At 40.4% G+C, this 21,353-nt stretch overlaps 1 protein-coding gene across 8 annotated transcripts in view; it reads left to right on the top strand.

The window, feature by feature from the left end:
* EYA2 (EYA transcriptional coactivator and phosphatase 2) overlaps window positions 1-21,353 on the top strand; it is a 151,327-nt gene that overhangs the window by 53,335 nt on the left and 76,639 nt on the right. For 4 of the 8 annotated variants that reach the window (XM_030533618.1, XM_030533620.1, XM_030533622.1 and 1 more), the window contains exons 2-5: window positions 1,660-1,778; window positions 8,979-9,027; window positions 9,981-10,123; window positions 13,798-13,914. In XM_030533618.1, coding sequence (XP_030389478.1) covers window positions 1,670-1,778; window positions 8,979-9,027; window positions 9,981-10,123; window positions 13,798-13,914 — 418 coding nt within the window. In that variant the 5' untranslated portion in view covers window positions 1,660-1,669. Of the gene's footprint in view, window positions 1-1,659; window positions 1,779-4,327; window positions 4,373-6,708; window positions 6,801-8,020; window positions 8,040-8,978; window positions 9,028-9,980; window positions 10,124-13,797; window positions 13,915-21,353 lie in introns of those variants that run through there. The other 4 variants (XM_030533626.1, XM_030533623.1, XM_030533624.1 and 1 more) reach the window with 4 other exon arrangements.

Below are 21,353 nucleotides of genomic sequence, written 5' to 3'. Positions count from 1 at the left end.
TTATCGTGGAGCAGGGAGCTGTCTGCAGCTGAGTTAGCTGAACAATGTGTTCAGTGGTAAATAGAAAGGTGAGCTGGTTCAGGCCCTGACTTGGGACCCTCCATATGCTTTTGATCCATTCAGGGCAGTGGGACCCTTTTGAAGTACCTCTTCCCCCCTCCCCCCACTCTCTATCTCCCTCCCCCACCCAGCTGTCATCTTCCAGGTTCTGCTCCCTGCCCCTGCTCTGGAACACTTCTCTAAAAGCAGAATCATGCTTTCTGTTAATGCTATAGCCTCCGGGAGACTGGAGTGAGGACAAGCCTGACAAATGGTGCAAGCTGCTTGTATGGCTGCGAAGTGCAAAGAAAAAAAAATATTGCAAAGTCTTTGAATCCTTAGGTCTGAATAGTTTGTTTGGGGCCTGACTCAAATGCTACAGAGTAAACTGATGTATTTGACAATGCAAAACAGATTTCTGTGGTATCATGTTTTTGTAAACAGTTCAACTTTACTCATTGAGCTCTGAAATTTCTAAGGCCACTGGCTTGCCCTCATAGGCCACTGGGTTTCTTCGAAGTTCAAAACTTAGGGGAGGTTTCCATGTCTGCACAGGAAACAAGTGGCTTATTCCTACTGTCGATCTTTATAGGAGATTGATGTCTATGAAACTTATTTTATGTAAAACTGCCAGCACTTTTCTAATGTGACACATGGGTCCCTAGTTTTGTCTACCCCTGATCTCAGTGGCCAAAATTTTCAAACTTAGGTGCCCAAAGTTAAGTACCTAGACCCATAAATAAGTAGCCTGAAATTCCAAAGGTGGTGAGCAACTGTAGTTCAAAGGGAGGTCTTGGGGGCACTTCTGAAAATGTAGGTGCATGAAGTTAGGCACTTAAGTTTGAAATGGTGTGTGTGTGTGTAGTTTGAGCAATGTTCCTGGTGGTGGCCCTTATTTTATCTGAACTAGTTGATCTGATCTGTTGTTATATTACCATTGTGTGAATGTTTTATATACACATATATCTGGTTTCATCTGAAAACTTGAATCCCACATGACAGCAATTGCTCCTGTGGATTTCCAGTTTAACCAAAATCAGGTGACTTGCAAGAGAGAGTCTGTGCTTGTGGAACTTTGCCACTTGATGGTCAGAAAAGCAGAGAGGTTTGGAGTGGCTTTTAGAGAAACATCCAAAAGTTATTAGAATTAACCTGGACCTTTGAACTTCTCCCATCACAAGTAATAACTTTCTTCTTGTTGTATCTTAAGGCTGGATAGTATTGTTAACTGCCCTCATCTTCAATATTTAGCCCTTAATTCTTATTCCCACAGCCTTATCAGATACCACTGCACACATAAGGAGGTGTGGCTAAGACTTAAATATATTGCTTGTTCTGACTGCATTTAAGAGATTCAGAAATTTAATTCTGTGATGGCAAAATCCAGGAAGAGAAGGAAACATTAATCAAATGGGTGTAATCTCCAAGGAAACACATACTTCATTTTAATTCAGCATTTCCCTTTGATGAAAACTTTAGTGAATGTTATTATGTAGAATTTATATGAAGCCTAGGTTTAGGTAATCAGCTTTAATATTTATACTCTTAGCGAAAAATGGAATAATTAGTAAGCATGCATAATTAATCAATAAATTATATTTTTCCTTTGTTTTCCTTCAGGTATAAGGAAATGCTAGATCTAGTGATATCACCCAGCCTGACAGTAAATAGAGAGTGCCCCGATAGACTGAAGCTTAACCTTTCTAACATTTATGCCACGGCTCCGGATGACATAGAAGGTAGGCTGCCTCTTCTGCTTATGGTTTATTAACTGTTAGCGTCAGGGGTATACATAACAACAAAAGGAACTGACCAGGTATGAGGCCTGTGCTTGTAAGAATTAGTCCTTTGATGCAAGAAGCAGTTAACATTTCTGTTTGACGTTTTTGTAACAAGTCCGGTTGTGTCTGAATCTGATTTGAATGCAATTAGAAGTGGAATTGTAGAGATACACGCCCATCAGAATAATGTGTGTATAGAAGTATATTTCAATCAACGCTGGCTGTTCTGTTTTTGGCCCCCACCAATCCATCAACCCCTAAGGGCAGCATTAATTTGAACTCCGAGTTCTAGTCGTATTGTTGCTGTTTGGAAGAGAGAAGGGGTGAAAGCACAGAGGCTGCCATTCCTAATCACCCATGCAAATATGAAACATTTTACCAAAGCAGTTGCCGTGCCACGGTTCATGTCGAGCTGAGATCATTGCTGTCATTTCTGAACAGTTAGTCCCCAGATCTGTGGTCTGGAGTTTCATATTTGGCAGGTAACAAGGACAAATTCTTTCAGTGGTTGAGGCTATGATGGAAACTTATCTGCTCTTCTCCTCCCTCACTCCCCCCCGCCATCTACCCCATTATACTGTTCAAGTGAAGGAAACAGAAGAATGTTAAATCTGTTTTAAAAATTATTGGCAAATGATGCAGCCAAACTAGTTCTCGCCAGTACAATTCCAGCTATTGTTTGCTGTGGTCAGGATCCCTCAGCCTTCCTGTGGGAGCAGAGTTAGCAAAAGGCACTGACTATTATGTTTAACTATCACGTTTAACCCTTTATTTGCCACTGTATGTTGGCTGTGTATGTTAGAAGCTACATGTTGTATCTGTGTTTGTTGAGCCTTTAGGAATTAAATTGGATTGAAGCATGTATAGCATGACCACCAATTCAAACGGTTTGCTGGAAGGATCAGAATCTATAGGAAATGCCTTTAAAATGTATATATTTATAGAAATGTTAGAGCTAAAACTTACAGGTTTCAGAGTGGTAGCCGTGTTAGTTTATATCAGCAAAAAGAACAAGGAGTACTTGTGGCACCTTAAAGACTAACACATTTATTTGCGCATAAGCTTTCGTGGGCTAAAGCCCACTTCATCAGATGCATGCAGTGGAAAATACAGTAGGAAGATATATATATACACACAGAGAACATGAGAAAATGAGTGTTGCCATACCAACTATAACGAGACTAATCAATTAAGGTGACCTATTGTCAGCAGGAGAAAAAAAACTTGTGTAGTGATAATCAGGATGGCCCATTTCAAACAGTTGACAAGAAGGTGTGAGTAACAGTAGGGGGAAAATTAGTTTGGGGAAATAGTTTTTACTTTGTGTAAAGACCAATCCAATCCCAGTCTTTATTCAAGCCTAATTTAATGGTGTCCAGTTTCCAAATTAATTCCAGTTCTGCAGTTTCTCATTGGAGTCTGTTTTTAAAGTTTTTTTGTTGAAGAATTGCGACTTTTAGGTCTGATGTGATCTGCACTGCATGCATATGATGAAGTGGGCTTTAGCCAATGAAAGCTTATGCCCAGATAAATTTGTTAGTCTCTAAGGTGCCACAAGTACTCATCATTCTTTTTGCTAAAACTTACAGACTCCTTGGGGCAAAGACATTTTCTTCTCATATGTCTGTAAAGTGTTACAAAGTTTTATTGTGCTACATAAGAGTCATTACAGAAAAAGCTGTGCACTTGAATGCTGTTGTGCTAGTGAGGGCTGTTAATGGATTTATACCAGAAATATTGTAGCTATTTTTTTTCATATTATAAGAAGCTCCCCAAAACAGCATTGTATGTTATATTCTTTCACTTAAAAATGTTACTTATTAATTTGGGGAAAATGAAAATATTTGTGCAAATGTTAGGGTGCAGATTTCCAGAGTTTCATCTGCAAAAATGTATACAAATTTATGTGCCTTAGTTTCACATGGAATTGTCACAGCTGCAAGTTCAGTTGCAATGTTTGTGCATGCAAATGTCCAGTTAGATGTCTATGTGGTCATTTTCATGTGCAATTACTGTCACTGTATGTGACATCATATTAACTGTATATACAAATTCACCCAGAGTATTTAGATCAAAATGTTATATTTTAACTTACCTTACATTTTCTTTTAGGACATAAAGTATAAGTAATAAAACATCCTATTAAAAATGGACAGTATTCTAAAGCAATGATCCAAAACAGTGTAGTAACACATGTTATGCATGGACATGCATACCCACAGAAGAAGTGTCTATTTCTCATTCTGAAAGAATGTATTGAATACATATTCAACCCTGAGCCTGGTTTTAATGTTAAAAAATATGCAGAAATAAAACGAACCTGCTGCTGTTGGACTGTTAGTTCTCCCACCATTTTCCAACACACCATGCATTAAAAAATGAAAAATAAAAAGGATGTATTTTACAAAAATATAGTGTTATTAGGGGAAAGAGGGTCTGGGCTATAGAAAAAGTAAGAATTTATTTTCAGAAGCTAAAATCTAATTGTACTAAAAACTTTCTTGCAGGTAAGTCTAAGCAAATTGCTCATAGTGAAATCATTGTTGAATCAGGTAAGTCCTACTTTTTTAAAGAGAATCTTTCTTCTCTATCTCCTTATCACTAATACATCTTTTTATTGTCTACATATTTTACAAACATGAAATAATCCTTACAGTCACACCCCACTGTGGTAGGTAAGTATCATCCTCATATTACAGATGGAGAAACTGAGGCAGAGAGGTTAGGGCTGGGATGTTCAAAAAAGCCTCAGGGATTTAGGTGCTCAGCTCCAAGGGGGATGTCCAATTCCTTTAGGTTGCTGTCAGAATCTCACCTTAACCTAAACGATTTGTCCAAGGCCATTAGAGGAGTTATTACGGTTACATTGTTTCCCTCAGTACCCACCATGCAGTTTGTGCTGTACGAACAGATAATGTGCTAGACCCTGCCCGGAAAACATCATATTCTAAAATATGAGAGGTACAGGCAGACTAATGAAGGGTAGAACAAAAAGGGAACAAAGTATAAAGTAGTCAGGGTGGTGATTAGATGCATTATTAAATACAATGTCAGGTAGCCCAATGGTTTTCCTTTTTAAAAGGCATAGGACCTGATTCAACAGTTACCTTGCCATTAACAGCTGACAAGTTTCTCCTAGACCAGTGATTCTCAAACTTTTGTACTGGTGACCCCTTTCACACAGCAAGGCTCTGAGTATGACCCCCCCCCAATAAATTAAGAACACTTATTTATATTCAACCCTATTATAAATGCTGGAGGTGAAGCGATATTTGGGGTGGAGGCTGACAGCTCGCGACCCCCTGTGTAATAACCTCACGACCCCCTGAGAGGTCATGACCTCCCGTTTGAGAACCCCTGTCCTAGACATTATGGTAGAACTGGTCCTTTAGGGTGGATTTGGATGTGGAGAGGGTAGTGATCTGTAGGTTGCCACAGGAAGAGCTTTCTATTTGTAACCGATAGCCTGGAAGAAGATATGCAGGTGGCTGCGGGGGCAATGAACTAACAGTGGGGTGAAATCCTGGCCCCACTGAAGTGAATGGGAGTTTTGCCACTGACTTTCATAGAGTCAGGATTTCACTCACTGTGTCAAGGGGGCCATAACTGGCAGAGGGAAGAGGGTTAGGGGAGGTGTGGCAGATGGTAAGGATCAGGAAGGGCTCTGAAAGGAAGGACAAGAAGCTGAATTAGACGCAGAAGAGGTTGGGGAGAAAGTGGCACACAGTCAGGGCCAGCTCCAGTGTTTTTGCCACCCTGAGTGGCGGGGGGAAAAAAAGTCACGATTGCTGCCGCTTCGTTCTTCAGCGGCAATTTGGCGGCAGGTCCTTCCCTCCGAGAGGGACTGAGGGATATGCCGCCCCTTTCCGTTGGCCGCCCCAGGCACCTGCTTGTGACAGCGAATGAGAAGAGTAGGGGGAGTTTCCTTAGCATCTCTGAAAAGAGGCAGCTTTTCTTTAGATGCCTAAATATGGCAAAAAGGACTTAAATAGAGTCACTTAAGCTTTAAAGTAGTTGACTTCTAACTTCTGTAAAAACATTGACACAACTATATAAATAGACAGATGAGTAAATAATAAATAATTCGTATACATTTTGTGAATGTTGATTTTTTTAAGTAAACTTTCCTTAAACTGTTTGAAACCTTGACCAAAAAAGGGATGAATTTTTTGCAAAAATGTTCATAGAAATGTTCCTATCTTTTGATCAGCTCTAATAAATAATTATTTTTCAGGAAGTGCATCTGTTTACTCATTTGTAGTAATAATATTATTGAAGGAGAATATAAACATTTAAATTTTAGAAAGAAAATAATTTCCCTTTTAATTACTGTTAATAACAATTTTGTTTATCAAGTACCCATTGCTCTGCTAATATGTTCATGGCTCCCCATAAATAAGGAAACAGAAAAATTACAACAGATAAAAATAATTTTTTATTAAGTCTAATTAAAAAATTCCATTAGGTTTAATGTCTTTTTTGTTAATACTTCAATTTAATCCTAATTTTTGGACAAAAATGATAAAACCACATAAATCACTATGAAAAAAGCTGGGGGGGGGAGGATAATTTAATTACCAGGAGACAGCTGGAGAAGAGACTGGGAAGGATGAATCTTTTATATAATAGCATGCTGTATATTTTGGAAATGTTCTCTCTAGATTAATTGAATGACAAGTTACTTGAGCCCATAGGATTATTTCCATATATTTAGATTTTATACATATTTGCATATTTCATTAAATAACACGTTTAAAATGTTTAATTCACTAACTTTTGCATTGTTGAACACACTGAAGTCGTATCATTTTAGATGACTTCCTAATGAGGATAATTCTCTTGTAGCATTGTGGGTATGTCCTAACTGATACATTGGATTGCACTGCAGATGATTCCTGCCTCATGTGTCACGTGGCAACTTGCATGCCCTGGGAGGTGCTGCAGGAGCCCCCACTGTGGTTTGTGGGTCCTGCAGCGCAGGTGTGTTCTGTTCTACCTGACAGGTTGAGTGCCATTTATGAATCCTGCATAGCAAATCGCATAGAAATGCCAGCACTGGGGCTGCCTCTGAGTAATGTAACGGTCATGCATGTTCTCCCTGACACATTAAATGACACTGCTGGCGCTGGGCAATATGACAGGTGTGTACTCCCTGGCATAGTGTGCAGTTAGCCTGGCATGTTGGACAGCACTGTTGACATCAGGAACATGGTGGATGTGTCTTGCCTGACATTACTGATTATGATTTATTGTTTATAGTGCTGTAACATCTGAAGGCCTCAATTAGGAATTGTGACCTAGCATGTTGGATGGCATTGTTGAAGCATTCTGCTTAGTACACAAGGGGGCATTGTGAGTGCACTCCAATGCATGTGTGTCTGGTATATCAGGACACATTGTTGTGTGTCCTGCTGAATGCATGCCTGTGGCATGAGGCAACTCAGAAGTTAACCTAACAGGGCTTGTTTTTAGTCTTAATTAATCCTAAATTTGCCTCTAAAAGAGATTTTATTGGTTTTGCTGAATATAAACATATTGTGTGTGGGAAAGCAACCTATGTGTGTTCACTTGTGTTACCAGTTTTCAGTCCTGTGCTAATATTTTAATCAATAGGCTAAGCAATAATTGTCTTCCAAGATCCAGTACAAGGAGAGATGAAAACTTAAAGAACCTTTGTCCTGATGCATTTAAAGAAAGTGAGATACCAAATGGTGGGAATACAAAAGAAATTTTAAAGGCAGAACATGGTGTGTTTTGTAAATGTCATTTCACAACGGAAGAGGTTGTTTTTGCATCCCTTGTCACATGAGTAGTCGTATTGATATCATGCATTGCTGAGTAGTCAACATGAGTAGTGGTAGTGAAATCACTGGGACTGCTGATGGCTGCAGAACTGGACCCACCAGCATTATGTGGCTCCATACCTAGATCAAGAAAAACCTGGTAGATTAGTCAATCAGTTGATAGGTTCCTGGGTGCACATAAAGTTGATTTTATTAATTAGCATTAAAATGGAAAGTTACCCTGTCATTTCTCATTTCTCAGGGGTCTGTTTTGGGACCGGTTCTGTTCAATATCTTCATCAACGATTTAGATGTTGGCATAGAAAGTACGCTTATTAAGTTTGCGGACGATACCAAACTGGGAGGGATTGCAACTGCTTTGGAGGACAGGGTCAAAATTCAAAATGATCTGGACAAATTGGAGAAATGGTCTGAGGTAAACAGGATGAAGTTCAATAAAGATAAATGCAAAGTGCTCCACTTAGGAAGGAACAATCAGTTTCACACATACAGAATGGGAAGAGACTGTCTAGGAAGGAGTATGGCAGAAAGAGATCTAGGGGTCATAGTGGACCACAAGCTTAATATGAGTCAAGAGTGTGATACTGTTGCAAAAAAAGCAAACATGATTCTGGGATGCATTAACAGGTGTGTTGTAAACAAGACACGAGAAGTCATTCTTCCGCTTTATTCTGCGCTGGTTAGGCCTCAACTGGAGTATTGTGTCCAGTTCTGGGCATCGCATTTCAAGAAAGATGTGGAGAAATTGGAGAGGGTCCAGAGAAGAGCAACAAGAATGATTAAAGGTCTTGAGAACATGACCTATGAAGGAAGGCTGAAGGAATTGGGTTTGTTTAGTTTGGAAAAGAGAAGACTGAGAGGGGACATGATAGCAGTTTTCAGGTATCTAAAAGGGTGTCATCAGGAGGAGGGAGAAAACTTGTTCACCTTAGCCTCCAATGATAGAACAAGAAGCAATGGGCTTAAACTGCAGCAAGGGAGATTTAGGTTGGACATTAGGAAAAAGTTCCTAACTGTCAGGGTAGTTAAACACTGGAATAGATTGCCTAGGGAAGTTGTGGAATCTCCATCTCTGGAGATATTTAAGAGTAGGTTAGATAAATGTCTATCAGGGATGGTCTAGACAGTATTTGGTCCTGCCATGAGGGCAGGGGACTGGACTCAATGACCTCTCGAGGTCCCTTCCAGTCCTAGAGTCTATGAGTCTATAATTGTCTTTCAGGATTTCAATACAAGTATTGTTCTAGTTATTATATAAATTTCTGTGTCTAGCAATGATCAGAACAGTGTCATCAATTTAGCCATATAACAGAATGTTACTGAAAACCAGAGACGCTTTAATTTTGTTTTTTAGGTAACAGCAAAGCTGCATCACAGTGTCCTCTCCATCTCTGCTCCACAGAGTGAGTGTTTCTGACAGCGTTCAGGAGAGCTCAAGTACTGTAGATTATAAACCTTGTTTTGCTGATTAACCATTTTGCGGGGGCCCCTGCAACCTTGAAAAGCCTGAAGAACATGATCCTTCAGCCTTTGCACCTGTTCTGCTGCAAGTCGCAGGCCAGATCTGCCCTAGGAGCCCCTTGCTGGTATAGCTATATTGGTATCCTATCCAAGCAAAATCACTCCTAGTCTAGATGCTGTTATACCAGTGAAGCTTCTCATGCTTTTGCCAGTATAGCTTATTTCACCTCCTCCCCCTCCCGAGCCAAATAAATTATACCAACAAAAGGACCGTTTTAGCAATATGTTATATTAGGGCCTTTTGCCAGCACAGCTATGTCAGTCAGAGAACTCCTCATCACACTTCTGACCATTACAGCTGTGCCTCCAAACGTTTGTAGGGTAGACCTGGCCTTAGCCCCTGAAAACCTTTTCTTAATCAGGTTGGGCAGGGAGTCAAAGAAACTTGGAGGTCTCCATACAACTCATTTCTACCCCGGGAATGCAGATCTTATCATTTTGAACATAGGATCATTTATAACTGACTATAGTGGAAAATGTTACATTTCAAAGGTGTTCCATGAAACCTGAAAATCACAGATTGTCACTTTTTAAAATTGTTGTAAATATTTTGTGCAGCCCGAGGTTATAGCACTGATGAAAGATTAGGATAGCATTGTGCCCTCTCACATAGTGATATATCTGTAGGCCATTGCCAGAAGCGGGGTACTAGAGCAAATGGTTTGACCCAGTGTGGCATATCTTATATGCCTGTAATATACAGCATAACACCACGTGTAGCCATTCTAGTCAAATATGTCTCTGGAAGTTTTTGCAGCTAGATTAGCGAGATTACTCTAGAAAACCATATACATTTAGTATTGCCACAGACCATCTGTTTTCTTGTTCTGAACAGACATCATCCCCATATAGTGACAGTCCCATCTTTTCCAACAATGGCAACCTATGGACAGACCCAGTACAGTGCAGGAATCCAGCAAGCCGCTACTTATGCTGCGTACCCTCCACCAGGACAACCTTATGGAATACCCTCCTACAGTGAGTAATCTTACTTTGTTAGGATATCTCGAAGAGCTTCTGCTTTCACTAGAGAATGTCTCATCCTTCTGACCCAAAAAGAACATACTTAATGATTAAACTTTCCAGACAAAAGCTCTTTAATTCTGTCGTGGATGGGGTTTCTTCCTTTTCTCTTTTGGCTTAGAGAAAAATTCAGATTTGTCAAAAGTTTTAGTAAGACTTTCCTCTGTACTCTCTGGATATTCAGCTCAAGTGGAATGGCACATATTAGCCTGACTTACAATCCTATCAACTAAGTAGGGTTGGATCTGGTCAGTAGCAGAATAGGAGATTTCCTGGAAATATCCAGGTGCTGCAAAGAGTGACAGTAGGGAGTCAGTAGCTGGTGAAGTTTCCTGTCACCCAGTACTGAGCCCAGCCCCCTAGAAAGTGCTTTTCTCTTGGAGATACCATCTTTGAAATGAGTCTCTGACCACTTGTGACCATTGGAGACCTTGGGGTAAATCCTCAGCTGGCACAAACTGGCATAGCCTCACTGGACTGCAGTTGGAGCTGTGCTGCTTTACATCAGCAGAGGATCTAGACCTGTATGTCCAGTCTTGCAAGATTGCAGAGAAAGGTAGTAAAAAAAATCTACATTTGTAAACTATGCTTGACCTCTCTACGTTCCCTCTGCAGTTTCAGTTACATGAGCCAGTCTTCATTTCCTTCATAAAAACTGTTGTGTATCATTGATGATACAGAACCGTTGTTTACTCATCTGTGCTGCAGATGAGTAAATTTAACAAGTGGTGCGTGAAATGATCTCTGTACTGCACAATGCTTTGTGATGAGAGAGACTAATACATTTGCAAGATATTATTATTAAATATTGCATATATAGTCTAAATGTATATACAATAAATGTTTTCAGACATACAGTATAGTAAAGATAATGGAAAGCAGATTTTTTTCTTGAGGCTGTCTTACCATTTTCAACATCTAAGAATCTGTTCCACCTCCTCTGTGTGTGCAAATTGTAGGGGAGCCAGTCTCCGTTCAGTGTAAATTGATGTCATGTGAGATATATTGGGTGGGTATGATTATTTTCAGTCACACTGTAAAGCCTCAGTAGATCTACTTGCTACTGAAATTGTGCTATTCACATGCTTATAGCATATTAAGAGTTGACTGTAAATAAGGCAAAATGATAGAGGGGCCTAAACAACCAAAGTTTGAGTTAGTAATTCAGGTTGGATAAAATTGAACCATCACCCAAACATTAACCAAACGTTTTTGAGGTTCAAATATATTTTTCACAAAACTGGTTTTCATAGCCCCATATGGAAATCCCTAAAATCCTACAGGGAAAGACTCTTCCTAGGAAATGTCTTACCCAGTTTTGTAGACCAAAGAGGTTCACGTTGTTTAGCTATGGCTTGGAAACGGTGGACAGCCAGACTTGTGGGTGCTTATCCCCAGCTGAAACCGTGAGCCCCCTTTCAGTTGTTCAGTACTACCCAAAACTGCTGTGTGGTTTTGTTTCCAATCCTACAGTCAGTTTTGACAGTCTTTGAGCTCCCATGCCCTTGTTTATTTGGTAAATACAGTGTTGCTTCCCAACATACAGCCGTAAAAACACAAACCGGTTACACAGCTATTAACAATGTTTTTAGTTAAGGAAAACTCAACCTAACAATCTGTGAAAGGCCTAGGTAACAGGCTTGGGAAAGTAAAATCTATCATGACAATTAGAGGAATGTTTTGAGTTGATTTTCTGGAATTACAAACACAAATGTGTCAGCTGGATGGGTTCCAAGGCAAACGCTGAACAGTTGTCCCTGTTAGAGCAGGTGAAAATATGGCCATTTGCTACTGGCTAGCGTCTTAAGGCACACACATGTCAGGCCTACATACTGTTTATAAATCCTGTAGATTACCTATTACCATCCTTGAACAGTGGTTTCCCTCTCTTGCCCCCACCCTCAATAATATATATGATACTGTATATGAGAAATCCCACCTGGCTGATGACCAAGAACAATGAACCAGTATTGTTTTTAGACACAAATATAAAACTAGGCCAGTTTCTAGACAAAACAGAGCATTGTGTGGAAATTAATTTGGTGCTAAGTTATTTCACTGTCTGACAACAATTTTTAGACTTCCAGAAAGGCCCAGTCACTGAAGATTAATTGTGGTCGGGGCTCTAATAGGCTGAGTGTTCACATGCATGGTGCTGATGTAATTGAAAAACAAATGTGATGTTATGAAAAACAGCTTCTCTTTGCAATCACCCACAAACCCCCTAGCAGACAGCCTCTACCAGCAATAATGGAGCCTGACACTTACCACAGCCTGTGCTCGCTCATTGTCCAAACAAATTTCCTGGGTTTCAGTATGGAATGTTGTTATCCCGTTGGTAATCTGCATTTAAATTGCATGGATTTCATCTAACATTGATTATTTCTCCTTAGAAATATGTGACTTCGTCTCAGGAGAAGCTATTCAGTAAAATTTACTCCCATCCTCAGCAAGTGCAGACTCACTGTACTTTCTCAGGTTGAAGGGATTGGCCAAGATAGAGAGCATCAACTTGGTTGGCTGAAGCCATATGGATTTGATGTCCCTTTGGAAGGTTTACCCGGAAGTGCACAAAAATGGCAGCAACCTGGGCAGCTCATAAATCCAAGGGCAGACCATCAATAGTCTCTTTGTTTAACCATGGTGCTCAGAGTGTGTTTCGTGACCATATTTTGTTTTGTGCAAATACACATGCAAAGAGGCAGAGGCCAAAAGATTTGTAAAAAAGACACACCTTTCAGCTGTTTATTTTAAAAATACAGCAGCATGATCTCAGCAGGCCCGGGTGATAAAATATCAGACCCTTTCACCACCTGCAAAGGTTCCATCTTGCAATGTTAAATTCAGTTAGTGCCGCTCCTCCTGTGATTTGACATGCGTTTTACTTGCCTGATTTTAGTACCAAGGAGATTTTGACTAGGGATTTGTGCATTGCTCAGCTTTACTATTGTCAACTATATGTGACTATCTAGTGTTCACACCTAACTGATATCCCTCCAATATGACCTGCTGACAAATACTGTGTTATCTCATTTTAAGTGGAGCTGATGAAATAATTTAATTTAAAAAAATCTTTCAATCATGAATGTTTACGTGAATAGAAATAACTGAGTTTAGTTTACTATAATTCATATGATCATGTTGTTAGCAGTTAGCAGCATTCTGAGAACCCCTCAGAATGTTTACAACTGCAAAAGTTTAATGAAGTTTGGCACAAATGTTTAGTTGTCCAAAAAATCTTTCTGGAAAGTGGATTACTTATTATTTTCCTGTCTTTAAGTTAGTCATCCATTCCGAGAGCAGAAACTGTATCATGGCAACCAATCACACAATAATGACTACTTAATATAGTTAACACAAATAGTTTGTGGTGAACATGCAGGCCATACATTATTTCAGAAAAATATTTGGCTAATACTAGGGAATAATGAAAATGTTTTCAAAAATTGGGATTTGTTTGCTAATAAAAAAGGTTAAATCCAAACTGAATATTAAAAGTCAATAGTTTTGATCAGCTCCAACTCTAGCTAAAATGTCATAAGCACTGACATTTTTTGTTATACCTGTATATGATGAGATCAAGCAGAACCCTAACCTTGTGCATTTGGTTCCTTTTATATTCTCCAAAGGCATCAAAACAGAAGATAGTCTGAGCCATTCTCCAGGACAGAGTGGGTTTCTTAGCTATGGATCCACCTATAGTACCCCAACAACAGGACAAGCACCATACACCTACCAGATGCACGGTCAGTATGGCTAGTTTTCTTGCAGTTTATAGTCTACTAAGACCTGCAGCTTCAAGCACTGGGCAGTAAAATCATGTTCCATCTGTTGGAAGTATGAAGAAAAACAGGAGAGTACCAAATCACTGCTGTTTTGATCTGAAATATGCTGAGTGTGGAAGAACCATTTTCAATATTGACAACCCCAGGTGCCCACAGATGAGTCAGGCTCCAAAAATCAAATAATGAGATTGTCTTAAAAAGCTTGAGATTTTTACAGAGCTTTGGGTCACCTTTTCAAGCTTTTCTCAACAATCATGAGGGAAGGGCCAGAAATTTACTCCACTTCCACACACTCTGTAAAACCTGAGTTTCAACCTAATTACTTTGACTCTAGGAACAGGGGCTTTAAGAAAAACACCAGATATCACAAGACTTATAAGATATCATGAGACTCAAAGAGTTGGTAACACTGCTTTTTATTTGTTGATTTTGATTTGGAGTCTTAAGACTCATAAAGTATATTAAAATTTTGGAATTTCATTTGTGATTTTTTTGTTCGGCCATTTTTTTGATGCCATGGAATTTGATTTTTGCCGAACATCTTGGTGCTGTCAGTCAGATACCTGAATTGGGAGTGATGCACTTCCAGTATCTTTCTTAATACTTTATATATCCTGTCTGCTTTATGCTGGGGCAGTTGCGGCCCCTGACCTTAGTGAATAGTGTTCATTTTCTAATACTTGCTTGTGTGATTAACCAAGAGGATGGAGGATGTGTCCTCATTTTCAAAATCCTTACAGGAAGGGGGAAAAAATGGTGTGTGGGGGGGTGGAGGGTTGGAGGGCAATCTGCACTACAGTTTGAGTTCTGCAATAGCTCTAATAATCTGGATCTAAAAGTGCTTGCCCAGAAAACATTGCAGGAAGTGATGATTAGATCTAATGTACTGGCAGCTGGAGAGAGGAAATATGCCACAATAATTTCAGTTTTATGTAGCAGTGTGCTTTTGCTTTTTACAATGAGGGGCATAGTGTGTAGGAACTGATTTTATGTCGCTGATATAAAGTGGTCATGTCATTCCTATACAGGAAGTAATCTAAAATATCCAAGGGGAGAAAAGTTTCATTTTCACTTAGAGTAGTGACACACCACTTTGAGTCCAATATGAAGGTTGCACTGAATTGGACAGGATGAAAAAAATGTATTTTCTCCTCTTTCTCCTCGCCTGCAATTTTGTCCTTCACTAGACTTCAGTGCACCTACATTTTAAAGTGCCAGTGACTTCTCTGTGATGTGAAGAATTGTGACTAAATTAAACTAGGGACTGAGTACTTGAGGACTTGTGATCTATATGCAAAGTATTTCTGCTCATTCTTAGACTGTGCAAGCCTCAAAAAGCCAAGAGTGCAGGCTCTGTGGTTATAGAAGGGAAAGGACAAGCAGTTAGAGAGACAGAACAAACCACTCCAGGATTCAACGGGGAGAGGGAAAGCAAAATACAAATGATGATAATGCTTTGCACTTATCTTGCTTCTTTATCTGAGAGTCTCAACACATTTTTGAAACTTAAACCACAGAAAAGTTAAGTGACTGCCCAAGGTCACATAATCAGTGGTGGAGAGGAAAGAGAACCCATGTCTTCTGTCTTCCTGTCCTTTCTTTTGATCTCTAGACTATGGCTCTGTTGTCACCACAGTGCCCTTTTCTGTTTACATCTAAATGCGGGGTTGGCAACCTTTCAGAATTGGTGTGCCGAGTCTTCATTTATTCACTCTAATTTAATACAGTAATACATTTTCACGTTTTTAGAAGGTCTCTTTCTATAAGTCTATAATATATAACTAAACTATTGTTGTATGTAAAGTAAATAAGATTTTTATAATGTTTAAGAAGCTTCATTTAAAATATAAATTAAAATGCAGAGCCCCCCGGACTGGTGGCCAGGACCCGGGCAGTGTGAGTGCCACTGAAAACCAGCTCGCGTGCCACCTTCGGCACCCGTGCCATAGGTTGCCTACCCCTGATCTAAACTATCCACAGACGCTCTGCAAAGAAGGAGAAAGGGAATTGTTTTCCTGCCCAACCGGGAAGGGATGGACAGACACACTGAGTATAACTTATCCTCTGCTCTGCTTTATTTTGGGTTTTAAAATTTTAAAAAATTTAACCCTAAATAGACACATAACCGTAAACAGAATTTTTTTAAATGTCGATACAGCAATGATCTAGGGAAGTTGGGAAGGGAAAGGTGATCCTCGGCTGAGATGTCATATGCTAAGATTATCAGAGCCAGATTTCATTGTAGGGTACTACTACACGCCTTAGAGTATGTGGGCCAGCAGAAACTGATGAATCCTTAAACATCAGCCTTATCTAGTACTTGACCCAGAGCCCATGAATCAACGGAAAGACTCCCATTGACTTAAGTGAACTCTGGATCAGGTTCATACTGAGGCATTTGGAGGAATCCAGAATGAATTTATCAACTGCTGATCACATCCCTGAAAGCTATATATTTATTCTGTCCTGAAATGTAAAGGATTCTTCCTGACCATCCCAGTCACTGGATTAATGGTTGCTTCCACTTTCTCCTTTCTGCATCTCAATCTTATAATAACTCTGAACAATAAGCATGCTGTTCTGCAGTAAGGACTCTTCTTTCTGTGTATCATTGGAAAAGCATCCATTTGTTCTTACAACCAGGGGCGGCTCTAGACATTTCGCCGCCCCAAGCACGGCGGCATGCTGCGGGGGGCGCTCTACTGGTCGCCAGTCCCGCGGCTCCGGTAGACCTCCCGCAGGCGTGCCTGCAGAGGGTCCGCTGGTCCTGCGGCTCTACTGAAGGCAGCCTGCCTGCTGCCCTCCCGGCGACCGGCGGAGCGCCCCCTCCTCGGCATGCTGCCCCAAGAACGCGCTTGGCGTACTGGGGCCTGGAGTCGCCCCTGCTTACAACCAGCTCTAGATATGGGAATGTCGTGGACTGAGTGCAGCTTCATCTGCGTTAGGAAATGCTGGGCCTGATGTCCCCTTGCAGCAGTAGCAGCTGTACTGTGTCCTAATTAACTTCAGTGAGATTCAGTGCTAATGGCTGTAAAACTGCTATTGACAAAGTACAGGCATTTTCCAATGGTGTCTTGTAAGGCTGGTAATATTCTTGCCCACTTTTTGTTTCCTCAGACCTTTTAGAGGGTCTGCACATGTGCTTTGTATTAGCTGCAAAAATCAGAGTTGTTTTGGAAGGTACTCATTACTCACTTGGGACCAACATTTTCAAAGATGGCCTCTCTTTGTGCAATCTGGAGATTTGTATGAGCAAATCTTGCGCACTATCACTTGTGAATGCAAATACTGTATGCTACTTGTCCAAAACTATTGACGCAGGCAAATAATGTAAATTATACTTAAAATGAGCTGGAAAGAACTTCATTCATGTCTGCACACATAGAAGTCTTTCAAGTGTCCACTGTGTCTATGCTGTATAGTTATATCAGATCATTTCACAATGCTTTATTGCTGTCCCCAGTTGGACAATTTCAGGCAGCCTCTCAAAGCTGGTATTGTAAAAAGAATTTTTATAGTGGCAGGTGCTGGTCCCCAGGAAACTGTCCAGGAATAAATAATCTGTTTCCTGTAGTAAACAAACATTTTCCCCCTGTCCTAGCTGCTCAGGAGCACAAGAGCTTTAACCAACTCCCTGTCTCTAAAGTTTATTTACTCTTCCTGAGTGCTGGTGAAAGGTTTGGCTGGGATGCTCTGAGCCTTCCTGCCCCAATTGCTACTGAGGAATGTACACTCCAAGCTTTCCCACACTAGTGCACCTGGGAGGGAGGGGGCGAGGGCAGATCATTTTCTCTCCCTGACATTAACAAGTGACTTTCCATGCTCACTTCATCTCCAGGACCTTATTGGACCTCTGCCCAGCTCAGATCAGTCCTGCTGGTCACCCTGCTGTTGAGCCCACAAAATGAGTCATGATGATGGGCTAAAACAGCTGAAAGCACAATTTATTTATTTACTTTTTATAAAGCCAAAGCTCAGGAGGGCTTTAAAAGTCAAACTCTTAACTTTGCATCCAGGACAAAGCATTTTACATCATTTTAAAAGAGAAAAGGGCTCTTCAAAGACTGACACATGCACGACCATAATCAGGAAAGTTCTTACAGCAACCCATGTTGGACAATTTTGCATTTTAGTTTGTGAGAAAAATAGTTCTCCTGGGTAAAGATGTAAAATTACTGAAAAATATAATAGTGCAAATTCGTAAATGAATTAGCTTCAACTGTGATTGCCCGCATTTAGTGCTGACGTCCCGTTAATATTTTAGCGAATGAGTTTGAGTGTTTGGTGAAACCATGAATTCTAAACAAATCCTGCAGAATATTCAAATTCACACCATAACCCTGGTTCTAAGAATTACACACATCCAACCAGGGAATAGGAGCATACCATTGATGTATTGTGCCAATCAAGATTGTAAAAAAATGCCATTATGAGCTCCACATGCATTGGCTTACCGTGACTCTAGATCACATTTTCTCAGGTCCCAAGTTAAAATTGGTTTTTTTTTCCCCCAAATGCCAGCACAGCCTTAGCCTGGGATAATGAGAATCAAGCCAGAATCTCTCCTCCTTGTCCATCATTATAAGTAATAAGGTTTCTTGAAGCCAAAATCTGCTCTCCCTTACACCTGTGCAAGGTCATTAGACATTGTTATAGGGTAGAATTTGACTTTTTGTTTGGAACTCCAGATGACAGTTGTGTGCATCATGTGCTAACAGGAGTAAAAAAATAATTTTGGTCTCTAAAGATCTGCATAATAAGAGGGACGCTATTTTGCAGACATAGCGTGGGAAACCCAATGAAATAGAAAAGGTGGGCCTGGCCCCCTGACAGGAAATAACCCTAATGTGGTGCCAGTATCCATATGCTAAATATCTGATACAATATCACACATATATGTAAAACATAGGGGATATGACCAAGCAGTTTCACATCTTGCAACATATGGCATAAAATGAAATATACAACAAAGATATTTTAAACTGAAATCTCTTTTAATGTAATTGCAGTGTAATACAATAGATCTTAGTATGTGATCACTCTTTGAATTATATGGCTACACCCTGAAACCTTATGTTTGTTCTAAAATAGTGTATGTATGTAACTGGCATATAAATTTACATACAGCCAATATCTTTGTGAAAATAAAATGTTTTTCACTATGAAGGAGATTCAGGAATACATAGATAGGAAAATGGGAGAGACCAGGCTAGATATGTGACTTATTTGGGGGTACCAGTCGCTCTCAGAGCAATTTCAAATGAAAAGAGGAGGGAGCACCTTGCTTTAGACCCTTTTACTTTCAAGGTAATGTGCCCTAGTGCTCACTAACTGAAATCCCTAATTAAGGTTTTTGGGTATGAAGACTTGTACCATTCCCTCAGTGGACATGCATCTAGGCACACACCTTCAGTACTGACTCCTAGAAAGATTAGAGAGACAAGGCTGGGTGGGATAATCTCTTTTATTGGAACAGCTTCTGTTGGTGAGGGAGACAAGGTTTCCAGCTTTTCCCAGAAAGATGACATCCTAGACTAGGTAATAGAAGAGAGATATTGTACCCTTTTAACAAACTGCTTCTCGGGCCAAATCTTCAGACCCTTTAGAAGAACAACAATGTACTAATTTGCTTATGAAATTATTGGTTTAGCACAGATAACATGATACAAGAGACACAGATTAAATTCAGTCCATGCCCTAAACAATCTAAAAGGCCAATTACGAAACTGAGTGCAGACATCAGATGAGCAAATCCCTAAATGCATCCCGTTAGCCAGTTACCTGTTTTGCCTGCAACTGTGGTAATTGCACATGCAAATTAGGTGCACAATAGGTGCAGGCATTTAGACTCCTAATATGGCCAGTAAATAAATAAAATTAAAAAATCTGACCCTTAATGTTTCATTAACAAGGAGGGGGAAAAAAGGAATGTGCCACCAATCCTAGCAAAGGGAATTAAAAATAATAATAATAATAATAATAAATAATCCTGGACGTTTCTTTGCCTATCTTGTTTTAGCCATTAGAGCTGATCAAAAAAATAGGAAAAATGTTTGCCATTTTTTTGGCCAAAATTCAAGATTTCAACAAAATTTCCAGCCAGCTGTAATATGGTAGCCGCAGGACCAGCACTAGTGTTTTTAGCGCCCTAGGCGCACGGCCATTTCGCCACCCCGCACACTGGTCCCGCGGCTCCGGTGGACCTGCTACAGTCGTGCCTGCAGGAGGTCCACCGGAGCCACGGGAGCAGCGGACCGTCCGCAGGAGTGCCTGCGGGACCAGGGGACCCTCCGCAGGCACGACTGCGGCAGGTCCACCGGAGCCACCTGCTGCCCCCGCTCCCCCGGCAAAATGCCGCCCCCCAATAATCCTGGCGCCTAAATGGAAGTGCTGGCCCTGGGTAGCCAGTCAGAGTATGGGAGAAATTTTCCATTACTTAATTTTTTTTTTAATTCAACTCCTTTGTTAAAATTCAGAATTTTGAGAAAGTGTTTAAAAGATTGAAACTTGGAAAATGTTGAACAGATCTTATATTCATTTTGTTACAGGATCCATCCCCACAGCTGACAGCCATTAGGCAACTGGCATCCAATACATGAGGACGGCCTCTTTTAGCAACACTAACACTCCATGCTGTACCCAGCTCTACCACGTGTATTAACAAGTCTTGTGTATCCCTTCTCATTTCCATCCCTCTTGCTATTCTCTTTCTGCTGTTCGGTTGATCTTGTATCTTTTGGTGCCACCTTTCCTTTTCCTGGGGCCAACTACTGCTGGTGCCCCATCATGCACATGTCTGTGTGTGAGAGAGAAAGGAACTCTGTGTCTGCTTTCACCCTCAGTTACTGTGGATTTTGACACTGTGTGTCACTCCATTGACGTCAGTGGAGTTTCCTCTGGATTTTCACTGATGTAACAGAACAAAATCTGGTCCTCTGTAAAAGCAAAATTGTCACTCCTTACTCTTAAAAGACTTCTGCAACAAGACAAGACCGTCATTTGATCAGCTGAATGAAATATTAATTTAAGCAGCCATGCTGGCTAACATACAGTGCATCAGCGGTGTAGAAACAGCAATAAGGACCAGGCTGCAGGGCATTTCCTGTGGATTAGTGAGCGGGTGTGGTCCCTTAATTGCACCTCAGGCCATCTCCTCCCAGCTGGTCCTTAATCCCGAGGAAATGTCCAGCTCTTCAATTATTATTGCTTAAACAGCTGCTGGTTTGAAACTACGTGCTAATGAAATTGCACAACACATAAACTGTAGCCAGAGACCATTCCAAACGCTTTATTTGGGCAGAAAAGTGTTTGCCCATCATTTAAAAACCAAAATAATCCAAATCCCTTTAGCCACAGAATAATTCGTATGTTATAAGAAAAAGTTCAGTTATGTAACTATA

This window comes from Gopherus evgoodei, chromosome 14, assembly GCF_007399415.2.
Source record: "Gopherus evgoodei ecotype Sinaloan lineage chromosome 14, rGopEvg1_v1.p, whole genome shotgun sequence".
In the NCBI taxonomy this organism is placed as follows: Eukaryota; Metazoa; Chordata; order Testudines; family Testudinidae; genus Gopherus; species Gopherus evgoodei.
This window is presented reverse-complemented; position numbering and strand designations above follow the sequence as displayed.